Below are 16,393 nucleotides of genomic sequence, written 5' to 3'. Positions count from 1 at the left end.
ATGGATTCATAGGGAAAAGATCAGTACCAGAATAAGAGCAAATAGTTGAGTGAAAATTTAAAATACAATTATATAATTAAAACATTCAAAGGTTCATTTGATCACTCTAAATGAAAAGTGAATGTCTTTTTTAGTTGTTGGTTCCCATACTCTTTTGCCTTTTTGTCTGAGTGATGCAAATGTAAGGGTTACAGAGGAAATCACATAGACAAAGTCTGTCATTTTACTTATTTTGTTTATTTAGATTTATTTACTTGACTCATTTTAAATCTACTTGCAGGAAAGGATGCCAATAAATATAGCTGAAAGCATTTGACTACAATTAGACTGCTAATAAAAATTTGTTTGTTTGTTTTGTATTTTGGAACTTGTTAGAGGACCTTCACTTGATATGGTGGTTGGGAAAATTTTTTTGAAATTGGGAAGGAGGGCCTCCCTGGTGGCTCAAGGGGTTAAGCACCGCACTATGAAGCAATCTGCAGCCTCTGCAGCATGAGTTCAATCCCCGGCCAGCCATGGAGAAACCCACAAGGCGAGGCAGACCTCTCCTGTCTCTTCAGCTGCTCCCCTCAGCAGTGTATTTCAGTCAGTTTGCCTGTTCTGTTCCCCACTCTGTCTCTGGTGGATCCTCTCACCCCCTGCATCTCTGGCCTGTACCCCAGCTCTTGTATGCATAAATAAATAAATCTTTAAAAAAAATAAAATTGGGAAAGAAGTATAATATAATGAAATTAGGACAGTGAAAAAAATCTAATTAAAAATATAATATATGAATCCAACAAGAGGCTAATATCCAAGATCTACAAAGAACTCATATAGCCCAACAAGAAAACAAATAATTAAAAAATGGGCAGAGCTAAATAACAGCTTCTCCAAAGAGGATATGCAATGGCACATGAAAAAATTGTTCATCATCACTTATTATAAGGGAAACGCAAAATCAAGACCACAATGGGATATCACCTCACACCTGTGAGAATGGTTCATATCAAAAAGACCAAAAATAGCAAGTGTTGGTGAGGATATGGAGAAAAAGGAACACTTTTGGTGGAATGTAGATTGATTCAGTCACATGGAAAACAGTCTGGAAGCTTCTCAAAATATTAAAAATAGATCTACCATGTGATACAGCAATTCCACTTCTAGATATCTCTCCAAAGAATATAAAAACACTAAGTTGAAGGGACATATGCACTCATATGTTCACTGCAGCACTATTTATAATAGCCCAAATGGAAAAACCCTAAGTATCCAATGGCAGATGAATGGAAAAAGAAGATACGGTATGCATACACAATGGAAACTGCTCAGTTATAAAAAAAAATTATGATTTCTTGCCATTTGTGACAATATGGATGAACTGGAAGGGATTTCCTTAATAAGTCAGGAGGAGAAAGAACAATCCTGGATGACTTCACTTACATGTGGTATGTAAAGAAATAGAGCTAAGGAACAGACAAAACCAAACCAAAACCACCCTTGGAATCTCACGGCAGAATTGAGGTTACCAGATGGGAGGAGAGATGGCAAGAAAGAAAGGAAGGGACTTAATGGAGTGCAGTGGAGGATTATTGGGGCTTTGGTGGTGAGTGTTGTGTGGTAACGTACATTTGCAGAGATGTGAACCTATACCCCTAAACATATACAATGTTGAAAACCAATATTACCTCAATAAAAAAATACCAGAACCTAATATGAGAAGAGTTAGAAAAAAGAGAAACATGGAGAAGAAAAGGATTAACAGTCACAATAAAGACACATAGAAGTAAATGCCTGAAGCACAGCGATAATTAATTAGGAAGGTTATTATTTTTAAACTTGAATATCCATGACATTTTACAAAGCAGTAATATAAAATCTTGGGTAATATCATTGCTCCTGTTTTTAAACAATCATTTCCCCCTAACTTTTCATCTTTGAATAAAGCTCACGTACACATCTTAACCTTGTACATAACTTCTTACCTGCAGCTATAGATACACAACATTGCTCCTTTTCTTTTGTGATCTCATTTAGCCTATATGGTACATCCATAAGTGAAGGTGAAAGAAGTGGCAGAGAAGGGAATTTTCCTGCTCCACACATTTGGACTGAACCCAGTGCAAGGTGTTTCACAAAAGTAGAACCGTTCTGCACAAAGCTGCAATAAAAGTAGTAGAGCTTAAAATATTACTTGTAGAAGTACAAAATATTTTAATATTTCTTTAAGGAATTTTATTTATTGTGGCAAAAATACCTTCTTATATTTTAGGTATATATTTGTTATTTTGTTATAGTATTATATCTTATTAATACCTTATTATATAGAATACTGCTACAGGCATGACGTTGGAGAGCAGACTCTAGAATTTATTATCTTGTATAACTGATACTTTATACCCACTGAGTAAGAATTTTTTTAGCAGTGTTATTTTACCTTCATATAATCTCTTTACACAAATGTCTAACAATGGTAATAGCTGAAAAATATTTCAATTTATTTAAGCTTCAAAACTGCTTTCATTTCACTCAATGCTCTAATTGGTTTTAACCCATGGCCTGATTTTTGACTTTCTGAAATTATACTCCAATCAATTTGGTCACTCTTTACTGGCACATTTTGATATGCTGTTTCATTTTGGGAAAAATTTTCTTTAATGGCAAATTTCATTTACAATAGCAGAAATTTTTTCTGAATGAAAAATTAGAAAAAGAACTGTATGTGTATATGCATATTCTAAAAATTGTATCCATTAACTTATGGCAAAGAATAAACAGAAATAATACACAATAATTAAATTTTCTCATACACATGTATTTTTAGGTTAATGGACGAGATTTTAATATCTAAGCTTTTTTTGGTATGCTCTAGATTAAAGGATGCTAATAAATTTACTACTCACTTACAAACCTTTTTTGCTCTATGAATCTATGAGAATTCTCCATGTTTTTTTTTTCTTTTAATAGGTGGTTTCTGCACAAACATGCCTATTTACTCAAGCTTTGTTGGATATACCTTGACATCTGCTTCCATGCTATATCCAGAAGAGTGGTGTATGCACCAATTAATATAGCATCGAAGTAACATGGGATAAGGTAACGTGGGATCTGCTTCAGGTAGAAGAACATAGCCTGCAACCATTTACCAACCTGTTATAAAAATAATTTTAAAAGTTAATTTGGTGTGTTTACAGGCTAGGTGTATTTTAAGAGGCAAATCCAAACATGCAACTCTACTATCTAGTACGCTATCAACCAGATTAGAACTGACAGATGATGAAGGGAGGAAAATGTTTCAGTCTAGAAAACAGTGTAAATACTATATATGACACAGTAACATAGTTCTTTTTGTGCCCTTTTTTTGACTAGAATATAGCTTTACTTACTTCAGCAATAGTTCCCGATCGTGCAATAAGCCGGCTACTGACATAGTCAATCATCCAATCTCCAGATCTCAAATTATCACAAAAGGGATGTCCCAAGTCATTCTTTGGCCTTATTTCTGCCAATACAGACATCAATCCTGGAAATTCAGAGAAATATCTCAGATTATTGGCAGAAGCAATTTGTCCCCATAGTCTGAGCAGCTATGCAGGTCTAATGATGAAGGTAGACACACAGTTTGCATAGTCTACAGCAACACTTCCCCTGGATGGAGACAAGTATGGTGCTAGCTTGAGCCAAGATACAAACACAGGAAGGGAATTATTGTGACAGAATCTATGCAGAGCTTTCTGAGATTCCCATCTTCTGGGACTGGTCTGACTGTATTGGATTTTAATGTTATTATAATCAAAGAAAAATGGCATGGTTTCCCTGCCCTAAATCACCTGGTGGAAGGAAACTGATGTGTCTTTTCCTACTGAAAAGTGGTAGAATCATTAAAATTCTGGCAGGAGTTCCATAGAATGACAGAAGTGGTTTCAGAGTAAATAAGAGAACCTATGGTATAATAGTAAAGGCTTTGGAAGGAATCTGAACTATAATAGTAGGTACTTAGAATTAAATAAAGTATGGAAGGGAGGGATATAGGCATACCCTCAAGTAATACTCAAATACAAGTATGAGAATTTCTATGTATACATAGCAGAGTCTGATGATTTTCACCTTTATTTAGCTAGAACCTAATTCATTTTACTATGTAAATAGTATGTTTTGAGAAATTAACAACATATATGTGCATATATGTATATATGTGCATATATATATGTATACACACACACATATATATCTCTATTTAATATATAGCTTTTTCCCTTAAGGGATTTACAATTTTCTTTGGTAAACAGAGCTTTTAAAATATTAAAAAAGTCATAGAAACCAATACAGTATAAAACAATGTTCCACACGCCCTAGTATTTTCAGGGAAGGTAAATATTATTCAGCAAACACTAGTTCTGCTGCTGAATAATAGAATGACATGACGGAACACTGTTTTAGAAAAGGACTCTGATGATGACTATTGGGATGGAATTATTTGTGGAAGAGAGAACAAGAGGTTAGAAACTGGGTCGTTGGTTTTGCAGACAGGACATAGTCCTAGTATTAGGTGATAAATATGGAGATAAAAAGGATATGTTACACCAAGGACAATACAAGAACAAAAAATCCATGAGTCAAAATTTTTAATTAAACACTGAAGATAAAAGGAAAATCAAAAAATGGATCTCTAGATTTCAACTTGACTGAATATGTACTATAATAGGAAGAGGGAAAGAGAATTTTGTTTAGGGGAGAGAAATGTCAATGAAGTGGTTAAATCTGATTTAATGTGAGGCTACTATTAAGAACCTGCTGGAAATAGCCTGTGGGCTGCTGGAAATATCAAACTTTCAGAAAGAAAAGGGATAAGTATACAATAAGAAATTAATTAGTAAGGGCAATTACATTTAGAAAGTCTGTAAAGGCATACCATGAGGAGGTAGAGAGATTAAGGAACTACTCTTTTAAGACAGATAAAGGACAAAGACGTTCACAAAGCATGTTTTCAGTCAAGCAAAGTAGTTCAACAACTCAAGAGTGAAAAGGGAACATATTTTGCTGAAGACTGGTAAGATATATTTCTTTATTACTCATGGAACAAACCACTCTGTTGAAAATGAGAATGTTTTAGAAAAAAATAGAATGTCATAGTATAAAAAGTTTGAAAAAACTTACTAAGAACTTCTTATGGGCTTGGTTTTGCAAGGATATGAAAGGCAGAAAAGAAGTCCCCCCACCCCATTCCAGACAAGCAATTTTTTCACTTATTTTTCTCACCTAAGGTACTTAGTGGAGCTAAAACTACTGAGTACTTAATATTAACCAACATTGTCTCTAGGTTGTCTTAACTCATTTAACCCTACTTGTAACCCCTTGTGGTTGGTGCTATTATTTTTTATTTTACAGATGAGAAAACTGAGCCACTGAGAGGCTCAGTTTAGTTTGCTGGTATAATCCTGAGAGTCTGATTCTAAAGTCATTTTTTAACTATAACAAAGATTCATTAAAAAAATACTGTTCTAGGGCCTTCCCTGGTGGCGCAGTGGCTGCCGGCAGCCTCTGCAGCACCTGTTCCTTCCCTGGCTGCAGGCGAGGGTCCCACAAAAAACAAACAAACAAACAAACTATTCTAATCACTAAAGTAAGATAATGAATTTCAAAGGCCAAGTATAAGGCATAATAAGTTAATGCAATGGGTGTCTGGAAAACTATGAAATTATTCTGAAAAATAAGAGTTGCGGAAGACTTTGTGGAAGATGTAAGAATTGAATTGGCCCTTAAAGAAATAAGATGGAGTTGAAAAGGAGACATAATATGTGGGAAATAATATGAAAACCAGGAATACAAGTGTGATAAACTGAATTTCTTAGATAAAAGTATAAGAAAATACTACCAAGCTTATGGATTGAACTGACAGTTAAATATTAAGTTCCTGTATCTCATAACTTTATGTAACATTTTCCTGTAAGTGCTCTTCATAGGATAAAACAAATATACAATGAAAAAAATTTCTAAGAAGATGAATAAATTATACTTACAACTAAGACCCATTTGAGGACCAAGTGAATTATCTCATTTAATCTTTAAAAATTTCTACAAACTAGGCATATTATCGTGTCTAGTTTTATATTATGAAACAAATTTCTTATTTTATGAAATTATGAAAATATTCACATTTTATAGAGGCAGAAACTGGGGCACAGAGAAGTTAAATCACTTGCCAGAGGTTAATCAATAAGCCCCTTCCCTGCTGCTTCCCTCCATAGGGCCCTGCCCACTTTCCTTACAGAGAAGATTGCAGATTGTGTCCACAATTGCGGATTGTGTCCAGTCTAGGACTCTTTTCCCATTTTCCCCAGTGTCTGCCTGCTGGAAATGTCTGCATCCCTTCCCAGAACCCAATGGTATCATAAACACATATCCTTTTCTTTTCTTAAAGAAAGAATTCCAAAGGGTAGAGCTCTAATTTGAACCTAAGAAGTTAAACTCTGAGCCCATACTCCTATTTCTATAAAGAAGATACCACATGACCCTAAAAATAAAAATCTCAATAGCTTAACTATTCTTATACTTGCCTACCTTGAAGACCTGCATATTTAAGAGATGACCAGTTTGGTATGTTATAGCATCCGCCACCATCTTCTTGTTCTTCTGATTCACATCGGTAAAGTACCTGATTTAGCTCAGCCAAAGTTAACTTAGAGGCAATACTAAGAAATGGAAAATAAAGAGAATTGGTAAATACTGTGTCACTTGCTGTCAAAAAGAATAAAGTGTAAAATCTGAATCATAACCATAAAATGTCTTAGCAGTGTATGTTTTAGGAAATTAGCATTTTAATACACAATATAAACAATATATATAAAAATAACAATTAAAGGACAATGTGTACTTAATAATCAACTAAAGTAACATTTTTTCCACATCAAGGAAATAATCAGTGCCAAATTTTAGTAATCAGAAGTACTCCAGAAAAACTACTTCAAGTAGTTTGGTTGCTATATCCTTTATCTTATGAATTTACTTTTCCAATCTTTCTAGACTGGACTTAGCTTTTTCTCCTTCCTTATGTTCTCCTATGTGGGACACCTATGCTAATTATCTTAACTCAAAAAAACTAAGAAAGAATGAGAAAAAGGAGAATCAAAAGTCACAGTCATCTTAGAAATCATATAGTATTCTGTCTTTCTATTTCTCTCCTTTTTCCTTTTCTCCTAAGGCTGTACTGCCTTCAGGTGGTCAAACATTGTATGTGAAACACTGTTCTAAGTGTTTTACATAAGTAATTCTCATAACTGTGAGAGGCACTATAATTATATCTTTAGGTATATTGCCCAGGGCTTTCTTTCTCATAGCTAATAAGAATCCAAAATTGAATTCACACCCAGGTAGTCTGGCTCCATGCTCTATGCTCTAATCCTTACAAAACCTAAGAGGTAGGTAATAGTCTAAGACCCATTTTCCATTTTCTGAGATAAGAGTCAAAATAATTCATCTAGGATCACAATGACAATATTAAAACTGGAATTAAACACAGCTCTAAATCTCAAAACCTATATTCTTCAATATAGTATAATTAGTAATAGAATTATATAGAAGTATATTAGCAATGGAATAAAGACTTATGCAAATGGGGACTGATTAAATAAATTATGGTATAGCATATAATAGAATATACTTTAGCATTAAAAAAATGTGTGGAGAAAGATGCATGAAACTCAGTTTCAAGTAGTTCAAAAAACTGTACATGTATATAGATACATTAATAGGTGTGTATGTGTATATATGTATCTACATATAGAAAATGTGTTTAAGTGGGAGAGAGAAAGTATGAAAATATACATACAAGTGATTTAAAACAAGAGGGCAAAAAGTTAATGATAGCTGCTGATAGCTGCTGCATATATTGCTGGCCCAAGGGAAATCCTTTTAATAACAAGGATATAGAGGACCCTTTAATAGCTTGGATCAGGCTAGGGTAACTTAACAGCTATGAAAGTGTCAAATCTAAAATTAATGCATACTTACGAAGCAAAGGGAATTTTTAATATAGGATCTGTGTTTTCAGCAACAAGGCTCCCAGATTTAAAATGAGGACTGAACTGTATCAGATGGTTTCGAAGAATTCCAACAGCAACTTGTGCATGTGGATCAAGACTAACTCTGAAAATGTTAATTAAAAAATAGTTAATTTTTAGGAGTAATTTATTCAAAATGAGCAGGATAAGTGAACTGTTTTAAATATAAGTAAAATGATTAGTTGAACTCTAATTACATACCTGAAGATAATAACACTTCCTGGAGACAAGTTTTCAAATTCAATTTCTTGAATATATTCATTCAATCCTTTGGTGGCAACTCCAGCTTGTTTAACAATTTTACTTTCATTAAGCTTAAAAAAAAATTCATAAAATCATAGAACAAAATAATTCTAATGTCCTTAAAAATTTTAAGATGAAAGTCTATAAATACCTGAATATGTTCTCTAATTTCAACTGTGATATTTGGCATTCCATTGATTGATTTCTCATCCTTCCGATAAGGTTTTACATCTCTCTCTGTAGTTCTAGCTTCAAGAACTACTTCTTCAATTTTGCCTAGGAGCATACAAAATTTTAAACAAAATGTTATATTAAACCATGAGAAATCAGGAATTGCTAAAGGGGTTCTATATAATTTAAAATTGAATATGACATGTCAGTTAATAAAAGAATACAAAACTGATTGATCAAGAAGGAAGATGGCATCAGAGCAGGTTCACTGCTTTGCTCCCAGGCGAATAAAATAAAATAGTCCAGGAAAGCACTGGACTCAGAGGATCCTGTGACTTGGGCAAAACTAGAGCACCTCCAGGCCACTGGAGACCAAGAATCACCACACGCAACAGAAGAGACACTAAGGAAATTTAACTCTAAACAATAAAGGTGGTTGGAAAGAGGTGCGGGCGCACACACTGATTCATATACTGCTTTCATGATAGAGAAGTCCTGGGAAGGGCAGAGTTGCTCAGTGTGGACCTAACCGTGGGGAGAGACCTGCAAAAGTGCTGGGGTGATCCAGGACAGGGCCTCATGTGAAGACAAAGAGTAGAAAAGCACTACTCCCTCCCTATAACTCTGGAGAAACTGCACTTGGAAAATTCTGAAAATGCATCTGTGAACTTACATGGAAAACTTAGATAAGTTATGAAAAATTTAAAATTCTTTTTTTCAACTTCATTTAGACTTGCATTGTATTGTAACATACAGGAACAATGTACTATGACAGTATAATCTAATATAATAGTATAGTATAATCTTAGTAATTTCAGATTGTATTACCAGGGATGCACATTTGAGGCACTTCCTTGGGGTAAAATGAAGTCTTGGGATTCCTGAAAGCAGTTCTAGCTACAGCTACCACAGACTGATGGATACTAGGTGAGTGTCTTGTCACCGCCACTATGTCTTCATCAACCTGATCCACATACACCTGAGAAACAGAAAGAAAACAGCGTTCAAACTGGAAGACTTATTCTGAAATTGAATCTTAAGAAATTTAGACAATTTGGTTTCTTGCCTGAATAAAACCCTTGGCCCCAAGCTCTTGATGAAGTTTATTGATAGCACACCTGGCTGCAATAATTCCACTCTGGAAATTAACTTCACCTGTATTTGATGGTGAGGCTCCAGGATTCCACTTAGTATAAAACCGTTCTTCAGAAACCACTGAAATCTGAACAAAGTTAAAACTTAGTCATGTATACATTTTAATTACAAGAAGACCTTCTGGTAAAAATGTTCAAAGTTGGCCATGTGCATTTAAAAAAACAACACAAACAAACCTGATGAGGCACTAATTCATCATAGCCTTTAGTACTTCCACTAGCACAACACGCCATAGACACAACTGTGGCACTTGGGAGTGCATCGTATGCTGATCTATGCTAGAAAATAATGACATCAACAAAGGTTATTTTCTTTCAAATGCAAAGTGCCACCCCACTGTATAATGAAGTCAGAGGATAATTATATGAATATATTCTATAGGCTACATTAATTTGCTTTAAAACAAATGAGAAAACATTCTAAAAACTATGTGCCACATGTGCCACACTTATAAATCAAAGGCAATACTTTGAAGTATAGGGACATTATTTCACAGACATCAAATAAGTAGAAACAGATTACATGCTTACCACAATAGGACACTCATTATCATGGGTAATATCCATAAACAGGGCGTGTGCAATAGCTGGAATTAGAGGCCTCAGACAAGGCTGAACAAAAGATCCAACAGGTTCTCCTCCATAGCGGTAAACTAATCTGCCTTCTTCATGACTATTATATGCACTCATTGCCTCTACAAAACATGACAGACTATTTTAGCAACCTTTATTAGTAATGTCGAAGAAGAGGTCGAATTTCTTATCATGACCACATAAATATCAAAAATGAAAACTGTTTGAAATATTTAAACAAATGCCTGTTCGCTTAAGTGACAAGAAAGTCTATAAATTAACCAGAGAAATGGCTCAGAAAGGTAAAAGGGAACATGTTGTTTATTAGCATGCTGACTTTATAAAATCTATGGGAAAAAACCTAAAGATTATATCATATATACAGGCAGGAGATGAAAAAAAAATTTATATATTTTCAACCAAAAGATTGTTTTGGATGTGAGTTATCAATTCGTCTCATTGCTATTTCAATTTGAAATGAGATTTATTACCCACCCCAGAATGGAAAGTTTAACTATTGACAGATTATTTGTTAAATGAGAAAATTTTGTATGGAATTTCATAGAATATCAACTATGTTGAAAATTATTAAATATTGTATATAAAGCTTTTAAATTTTTTTATTCTAATTAAACAAAGGCTAAGGTTTAGATGGGAAAATCATTTCAACAAGCCTACCTCTTATTAAGGAACTAATGCCCAGTCTAGTAACAAAGATATTGTCCAGGTCTTCACTTCCTGTGAACAGTTCAGCTACTACATATAAATTGGGTTGCAATTTCCTAGCAGCATCTAACATGTACTGCAAAAAGCACAGTCACAGATGTAACAGAAAGAGAAAAGCAAGATGGGGGGAAGGAGAGGAGGCAAGACTAGGCATGGATTTGACATAGGAAAATACATAGCGAGACAAATTGGAAGTTCAAGAAGTAATTTCACATAAATTGTACATGTGTAAGAAAATATGAAACAGACCAATGTGCACAGAAAACAAGAGAATGTATAGAGAATAGCACAGTTAAAAAAGCAAAATTAGATTTTGCAAGGATATACATACAAAGGAAAAAGGAGGGAAAAGAAGAAAAATGTTAATGTTACATTAAAAAATATCAAACATAACACTCCTACTCTACTAGGCTTTCTCATTATTTTATGTGTTTGTTTTTAATCACTGTAATCAGACTACTAATTTTCAGGCAGTTGACTAAACCATTCTTGATAAATTCCCTGCCTGTGTATCATTTAGCTACAGCAAAGATTATGTCTGATTGACTAGACTGAAGCCAGGTTTTCTTATAGATGATAATAAACTCTTAATCAGAAATCAGGTCAGTTCATAAAAATATTTTTAGCCTAATGCTTATACGAAAGCTTGAAAAATACTTCAAATTCTATCAGCTAAAAATTAGGATTCTAGAGGACCTTATAACAAAGTTAAGCAATTTAAGTTCTCATATTCTGTTTGTCATAATGTAATATCTTATAAGTATATATATTTTTGCTGTTGGTAAAGTCACAACAACAACAAAAAAGAAAAACCTCTGTCATTTTTGGAGCTAAAAATGTTCTGCCATTTTGATTAATATTCACTATATTCCTTCAAATCAAATACATTTTTTAACATAGGACTTGAAATATATATATTATAAAGCCTATTTAAATTTACAAAAATAAATATTTTCAAATAAGGGAAAGTTCCACAGAATACTAAGTTCTCACTAGGAAGTTATAAACAGAATGAAAATTGTCTTTACAAAGCTGTATTAGGTAGAAGATAATGCTATAAATGCTGGCATTGCTTCAGAATTATTGTCAAAAACTCAAAGAGGGACAGATAATCTTTGTATTTACTTATATTTTAGTAAATTAATAAAAATTCAATCGGTGAGGCTAAAAATAGCTCCACTGTACTGTAATGTTAGTGTTTAAACGATCACTCTCATGTGTATTAAGTTACTCAACCTCACAGAGTCTACTAACATACTGAAAGCAGCCCAAAAATTATCAGAATAAGACTTTAATATCTATGTATTATTAAAATGTTTACAATATTAATCTATTAACAATATTTTAATATGTCAATATAATTTATTTCAGAGACAGTATGATCTACTTCCCTAAACTAAAATATTAACTTTTTAAACATTTCATAACCCAGTATTTCATAACCATAGTACTGAAAGATTATATTAGAATTATGCAAATCATGCAAATTTAAGTGCTACCACCATATCAATGCTGTTATTCAACTAGCAAAAGGAAATATATATCTGTATACCCCATTTAAAGAAAGCTAGGGAAAAATACTGAATTTCTTAATAGAGCTGAGTTGTTTTTCTGTACCTCGGCTACATGCAGAGGTGTTGAGTGGCAGTTATCCAGGCGTACTCCCTGGAAATAAGTCGCAGTTATTTCTGTGTATTTTTTCATGTGTGCCCAGAGATAAGGACAGTCCTCTGGTTTATTCCCATAGCGTAATTTAACACTGTCTCCCCAGCAAATAAGTTCTCTCCTTAGGTAAACTTCTGAACCTGTTAAGAAAAGGGCTTGCTTTCAGTGGTTCAAGAAATAAAATGAAAACAATTACTTCAATGAAACATTTCTTTTTAAAATCACATCGACCATTTCTACCACAAATCATATAGTGATTAAAATTATGGAATGGATATTTTTTAAAAACTCAATGTTTATTTGTAACTCATCTATTTTGCTAATAATTTAGCTAATAGACTCTTTTAAAAACCACCAAATAAAATAGATATTTAAAAGCTATTCTGTTTGAAGACATAAGGGGTAGGAAAAGAAATGAAAGGAAAGGAGAAGATGAATCTCATTCTTTTACCCAGCCTCCTTGCTCTCAAGCTGTATGCAACTCTGTGATGAAATAGTTTAAAAATAAATAGCCTAGCTGGGGGAAAAAATAAACAGTTTCTGTTTTGAACTTGCTATCAAGCTTTCTTTCCCTATCCACAGAAAAGTTAACTAAAATGACATACCTGGTTCAGCAAAGTTTCGAAGAGGATCATCTCCCATTACCCATCCATTATGTGCCATCAGAAAGCAAGCCTTATTTGGGAGATGAATCAAAGATTCTTCTGCAGAGAGAGTCATTTCTTCAAATGGGAAAGTAAAATATCTATGAAGATACAATTAAATATTAAATACCTATAGACTAACTCCTTGGGGAGAATTTGAATTAGCAGTGTTAAAATTAAACTTTCTATATAATGAAAAGAATACATAAAATTAGTTTAATTTCACTACTAGTAAATGCGCTGCAGAGGCTGTGGGGAGCTTCGCAGCCCAGTGCTCAACCACTGCGCCACCAGGGAGGCCCTGAACTCTAATATAGGTAAAAAATCATCAGAAGGGCCTCCCTGGTGGCGTAAGGGTTAAACACTGCACTATGAAGTTGTCCACAGCCTCTGCAGCACGAATTTGATCCCCAGCTGGCCAGGGAGATACCCATATGGTGCAGCAGACCTTTCCTGTTTCGCCCGCTGCTCCCCTCAGCAGTGTATGTCAGTCAGTCTCCCTGTTCTGTTCTGTCTCTGGTGAATCCTCTCATCACTCCCTGCACCTCAGGCCTGTACTCCAATTCTTGCATGCATAAATAAATAAATATTTAAAAAAAATCAGTAGACTTTTCGAGTAACTCTAATAGATTCTGAGAGTTAGCCTAGAGCACATCCAGTTAATGGATATTTTAAATAATAACTATACAAATATTTATTTATTTATTTAAAGATTTATTTATTTTTATGCAAGAGCTGTGGTACAGGCCAGAGGCATGGGAGGGTGAGAGGATTCACCAGAGACAGAGTGAGGAGCAGAACAGGCAGACTGACTGAAATACACTGCTGAGGGGAGCAGCGGGAGCCACTAGAGAGGTCTGCCACGCCATGTGGGAATCTCCCTTGCTGGCCAGGAATCGAACCCGTGCTGCAGAGGCTGCGGACAGCTTCACAGCGCTCAACCTGCTGCGCCATAGGAGAGGCCATTTATAAATCTTTAAAAGTGATTAATTACTAAGTTCTTTACAAAGGCTTTTATACACTGAATTATCTAATCTATGCTGTATTTACTTATAAAGGAAGGATCTAAATACTTGCTCACTTTGACTAACATCATATTTATTAATAAATTTGCAGAAATATTAATGCAAATAATTATAAATTTGTTCATACTGATAGCAATTTCTCAAACTAAAGACTTGCCTAAAAAAATGAACAAATCAAAACCTCCATTTCAATTTAGTAAATACATTGAAGTTACGCATTAAAGGACCATTTAGGTTAATTTGAAAAGTTAAATACAATCTTCAATTTTTAGCCTTTCATGAGAAGAAAACAAAAATGGAATACCTGGTCACTAAAGGATATTTTCTAGTGACAGGTCCTAGTTTAGGACCATGGCCGGCCAGTCGTTCATAAAACACATTTCCCAAAAGGCAATTCACTGCCTAGAAAACATTAAATTATGTTATAGTAACAACAACAAAAATCCAGTATTAGGACTCAAAGGTAAATAATAGTTCAAAAATAGGTAAAACCTGTTCCTGATGATAGTTCATGACTCGACACTTCTCTGAATTCAATTCCTCAATTCTCTTACGGAACCAATTACAGCATTCATCGATGGCGGCTGTCCCACTGCTAGAGAAGACAGAGCAATACAAATTTAATACTTAATGGTTTACCGAATTCTGTATCTAAGAATTTTCTAATGAAAGTCACCAAGGCTTTAAATACCATTATTAGGACTTCAATTATGCTAAGGAAATTTTCCAATTTTAAAAGTTTTTACACATATGTATGGGAACATGTACAGAACATTACACAGAAAAAGGGAGAACACGTCATGTGTTTGAAATAGTAGAATTATGGTGAATCATCTCAGTTCATTCTCCAGGCTTTTAATAAACTGTGAAAACATGATTACCCAGAAAGGTTTATAAGTAATATATTCATTTCATAGGAAAGATACAAAACATACTCATGTGGTATGAAAGTTGCTAATGCAATGTTCATGTCTACAGTACAGCCAAGTCGTTTATAGTCAGGATCTTGAATAATCTTAAGGTGTTGCTCTGGGTCAGGTTTGGTTATTATTTTCCTATTTCCTGAAAAAAGGAAAAGATATCTTAATGTAAATATCCACAAGAAGATTACAACTGTTACTGGTTCCCAATATTTTGCATTAAATTTTTCACGGAAAATGAAACAAATGTTTATTTCATAAGTGTCCTTCCTCACACCACCTAAAACACACACGTGTACATGTGTGCGCGCACACACACACACACACATTGGAGGGAAAGCAAGAGACTGACTAGAGAAAATAATATTGCAGAAGAAAGGCCATTTATGATAAACCTACAGCTAACATTCTCAATGGTGAAAAACTGTAAGCTTTTCCACTAAAATCTGGTACAAGAAAAGGATGTCCACTTTTACTATTACTATTTAACATAGGATTGAAGTCCTAGTTAGAGCAATTAGGAAGAGAAAGATATAAAGAGAATCCAAATTGGGATAGAAGAAGTGAAGCTATCATTATTTGCAGATGATATGATAATACACATAGAATAGCCTAAAGATTTCACTAAAAAACTAATTGAAAGAAAAAACCCAGCATATAGTGGTAGGTAAATAAATTAATTTACAAATATCAGTTGTGTTCTTATTTGCAAACAATGAGCTAGAAGAGCAAGAAATCAAGAAAACAATCCCACTGAAAAGATTTAAATACTGAAGATTAAACTTACACAGGAGGTAAAGGACCAATACAACGCAAACTATAAGACACTGCCAAAAGAAAAAGATACAAAGAAATGGAAAGATATTCTCTGCTCATAAATTGGAAGAATGGCCACCTTACCCAAAGCAATATACAGCGTCAAAGTCTGAGCTCTACCACTGGCTACATCCCTACTACCCATTGCACAGATTCTATGCTATCCCTATGGAAGTTTCAATGGTATTTTCTAAAGAAACATAACAAATATTACTGAAATTCACATGGGAGCATAAAATACCACAAATAGTGAAAGAAATCCTGACAAAAAAGGAAGAATGGTGGTATCCATAATTCAAACTATACCACAAAGCTATAATAATCAAAACAGGGTGGCACTGGAACAAAATGAGACACACAGACCAATGGAACAGACTTGAGGGTCCAGAAATAAACCCACACTTACACTGAAAGTAA

The 16,393-nt window shown here is 34.1% G+C and overlaps 1 protein-coding gene across 6 annotated transcripts in view; it reads right to left on the bottom strand.

Annotated features, from left to right (window-relative positions):
* AGL (amylo-alpha-1,6-glucosidase and 4-alpha-glucanotransferase) overlaps positions 1–16,393 on the bottom strand; it is a gene marked incomplete at its 3' end in the record, with an annotated part of 53,715 nt that overhangs the window by 20,309 nt on the left and 17,013 nt on the right. For 3 of the 6 annotated variants that reach the window (XM_084243671.1, XM_084243674.1, XM_084243676.1), the window contains 17 exons: positions 15,176–15,302; positions 14,733–14,835; positions 14,545–14,642; positions 13,177–13,316; positions 12,524–12,711; positions 10,859–10,982; positions 10,139–10,302; positions 9,785–9,886; positions 9,520–9,675; positions 9,282–9,432; positions 8,434–8,558; positions 8,241–8,353; positions 7,990–8,124; positions 6,541–6,671; positions 3,366–3,502; positions 2,996–3,129; positions 1,965–2,140 (listed from right to left, as the gene is read on the bottom strand). In XM_084243671.1, the coding sequence (XP_084099797.1) occupies positions 1,965–2,140; positions 2,996–3,129; positions 3,366–3,502; positions 6,541–6,671; positions 7,990–8,124; positions 8,241–8,353; positions 8,434–8,558; positions 9,282–9,432; positions 9,520–9,675; positions 9,785–9,886; positions 10,139–10,302; positions 10,859–10,982; positions 12,524–12,711; positions 13,177–13,316; positions 14,545–14,642; positions 14,733–14,835; positions 15,176–15,302 (2,304 nt within the window). The remainder of the gene's footprint in view (positions 1–1,964; positions 2,141–2,995; positions 3,130–3,365; positions 3,503–6,540; positions 6,672–7,989; positions 8,125–8,240; positions 8,354–8,433; positions 8,559–9,281; positions 9,433–9,519; positions 9,676–9,784; positions 9,887–10,138; positions 10,303–10,858; positions 10,983–12,523; positions 12,712–13,176; positions 13,317–14,544; positions 14,643–14,732; positions 14,836–15,175; positions 15,303–16,393) is intronic. The other 3 variants (XM_084243672.1, XM_084243675.1, XM_084243673.1) reach the window with 3 other exon arrangements.

Source organism: Talpa europaea (genome assembly GCF_964194135.1).
Source record: "Talpa europaea genome assembly, chromosome: 9".
NCBI classification, from domain to species: Eukaryota; Metazoa; Chordata; class Mammalia; order Eulipotyphla; family Talpidae; genus Talpa; species Talpa europaea.
Note: the sequence above shows the minus strand (reverse complement) of the source record. Positions and strands in the feature narration are given on the sequence as shown.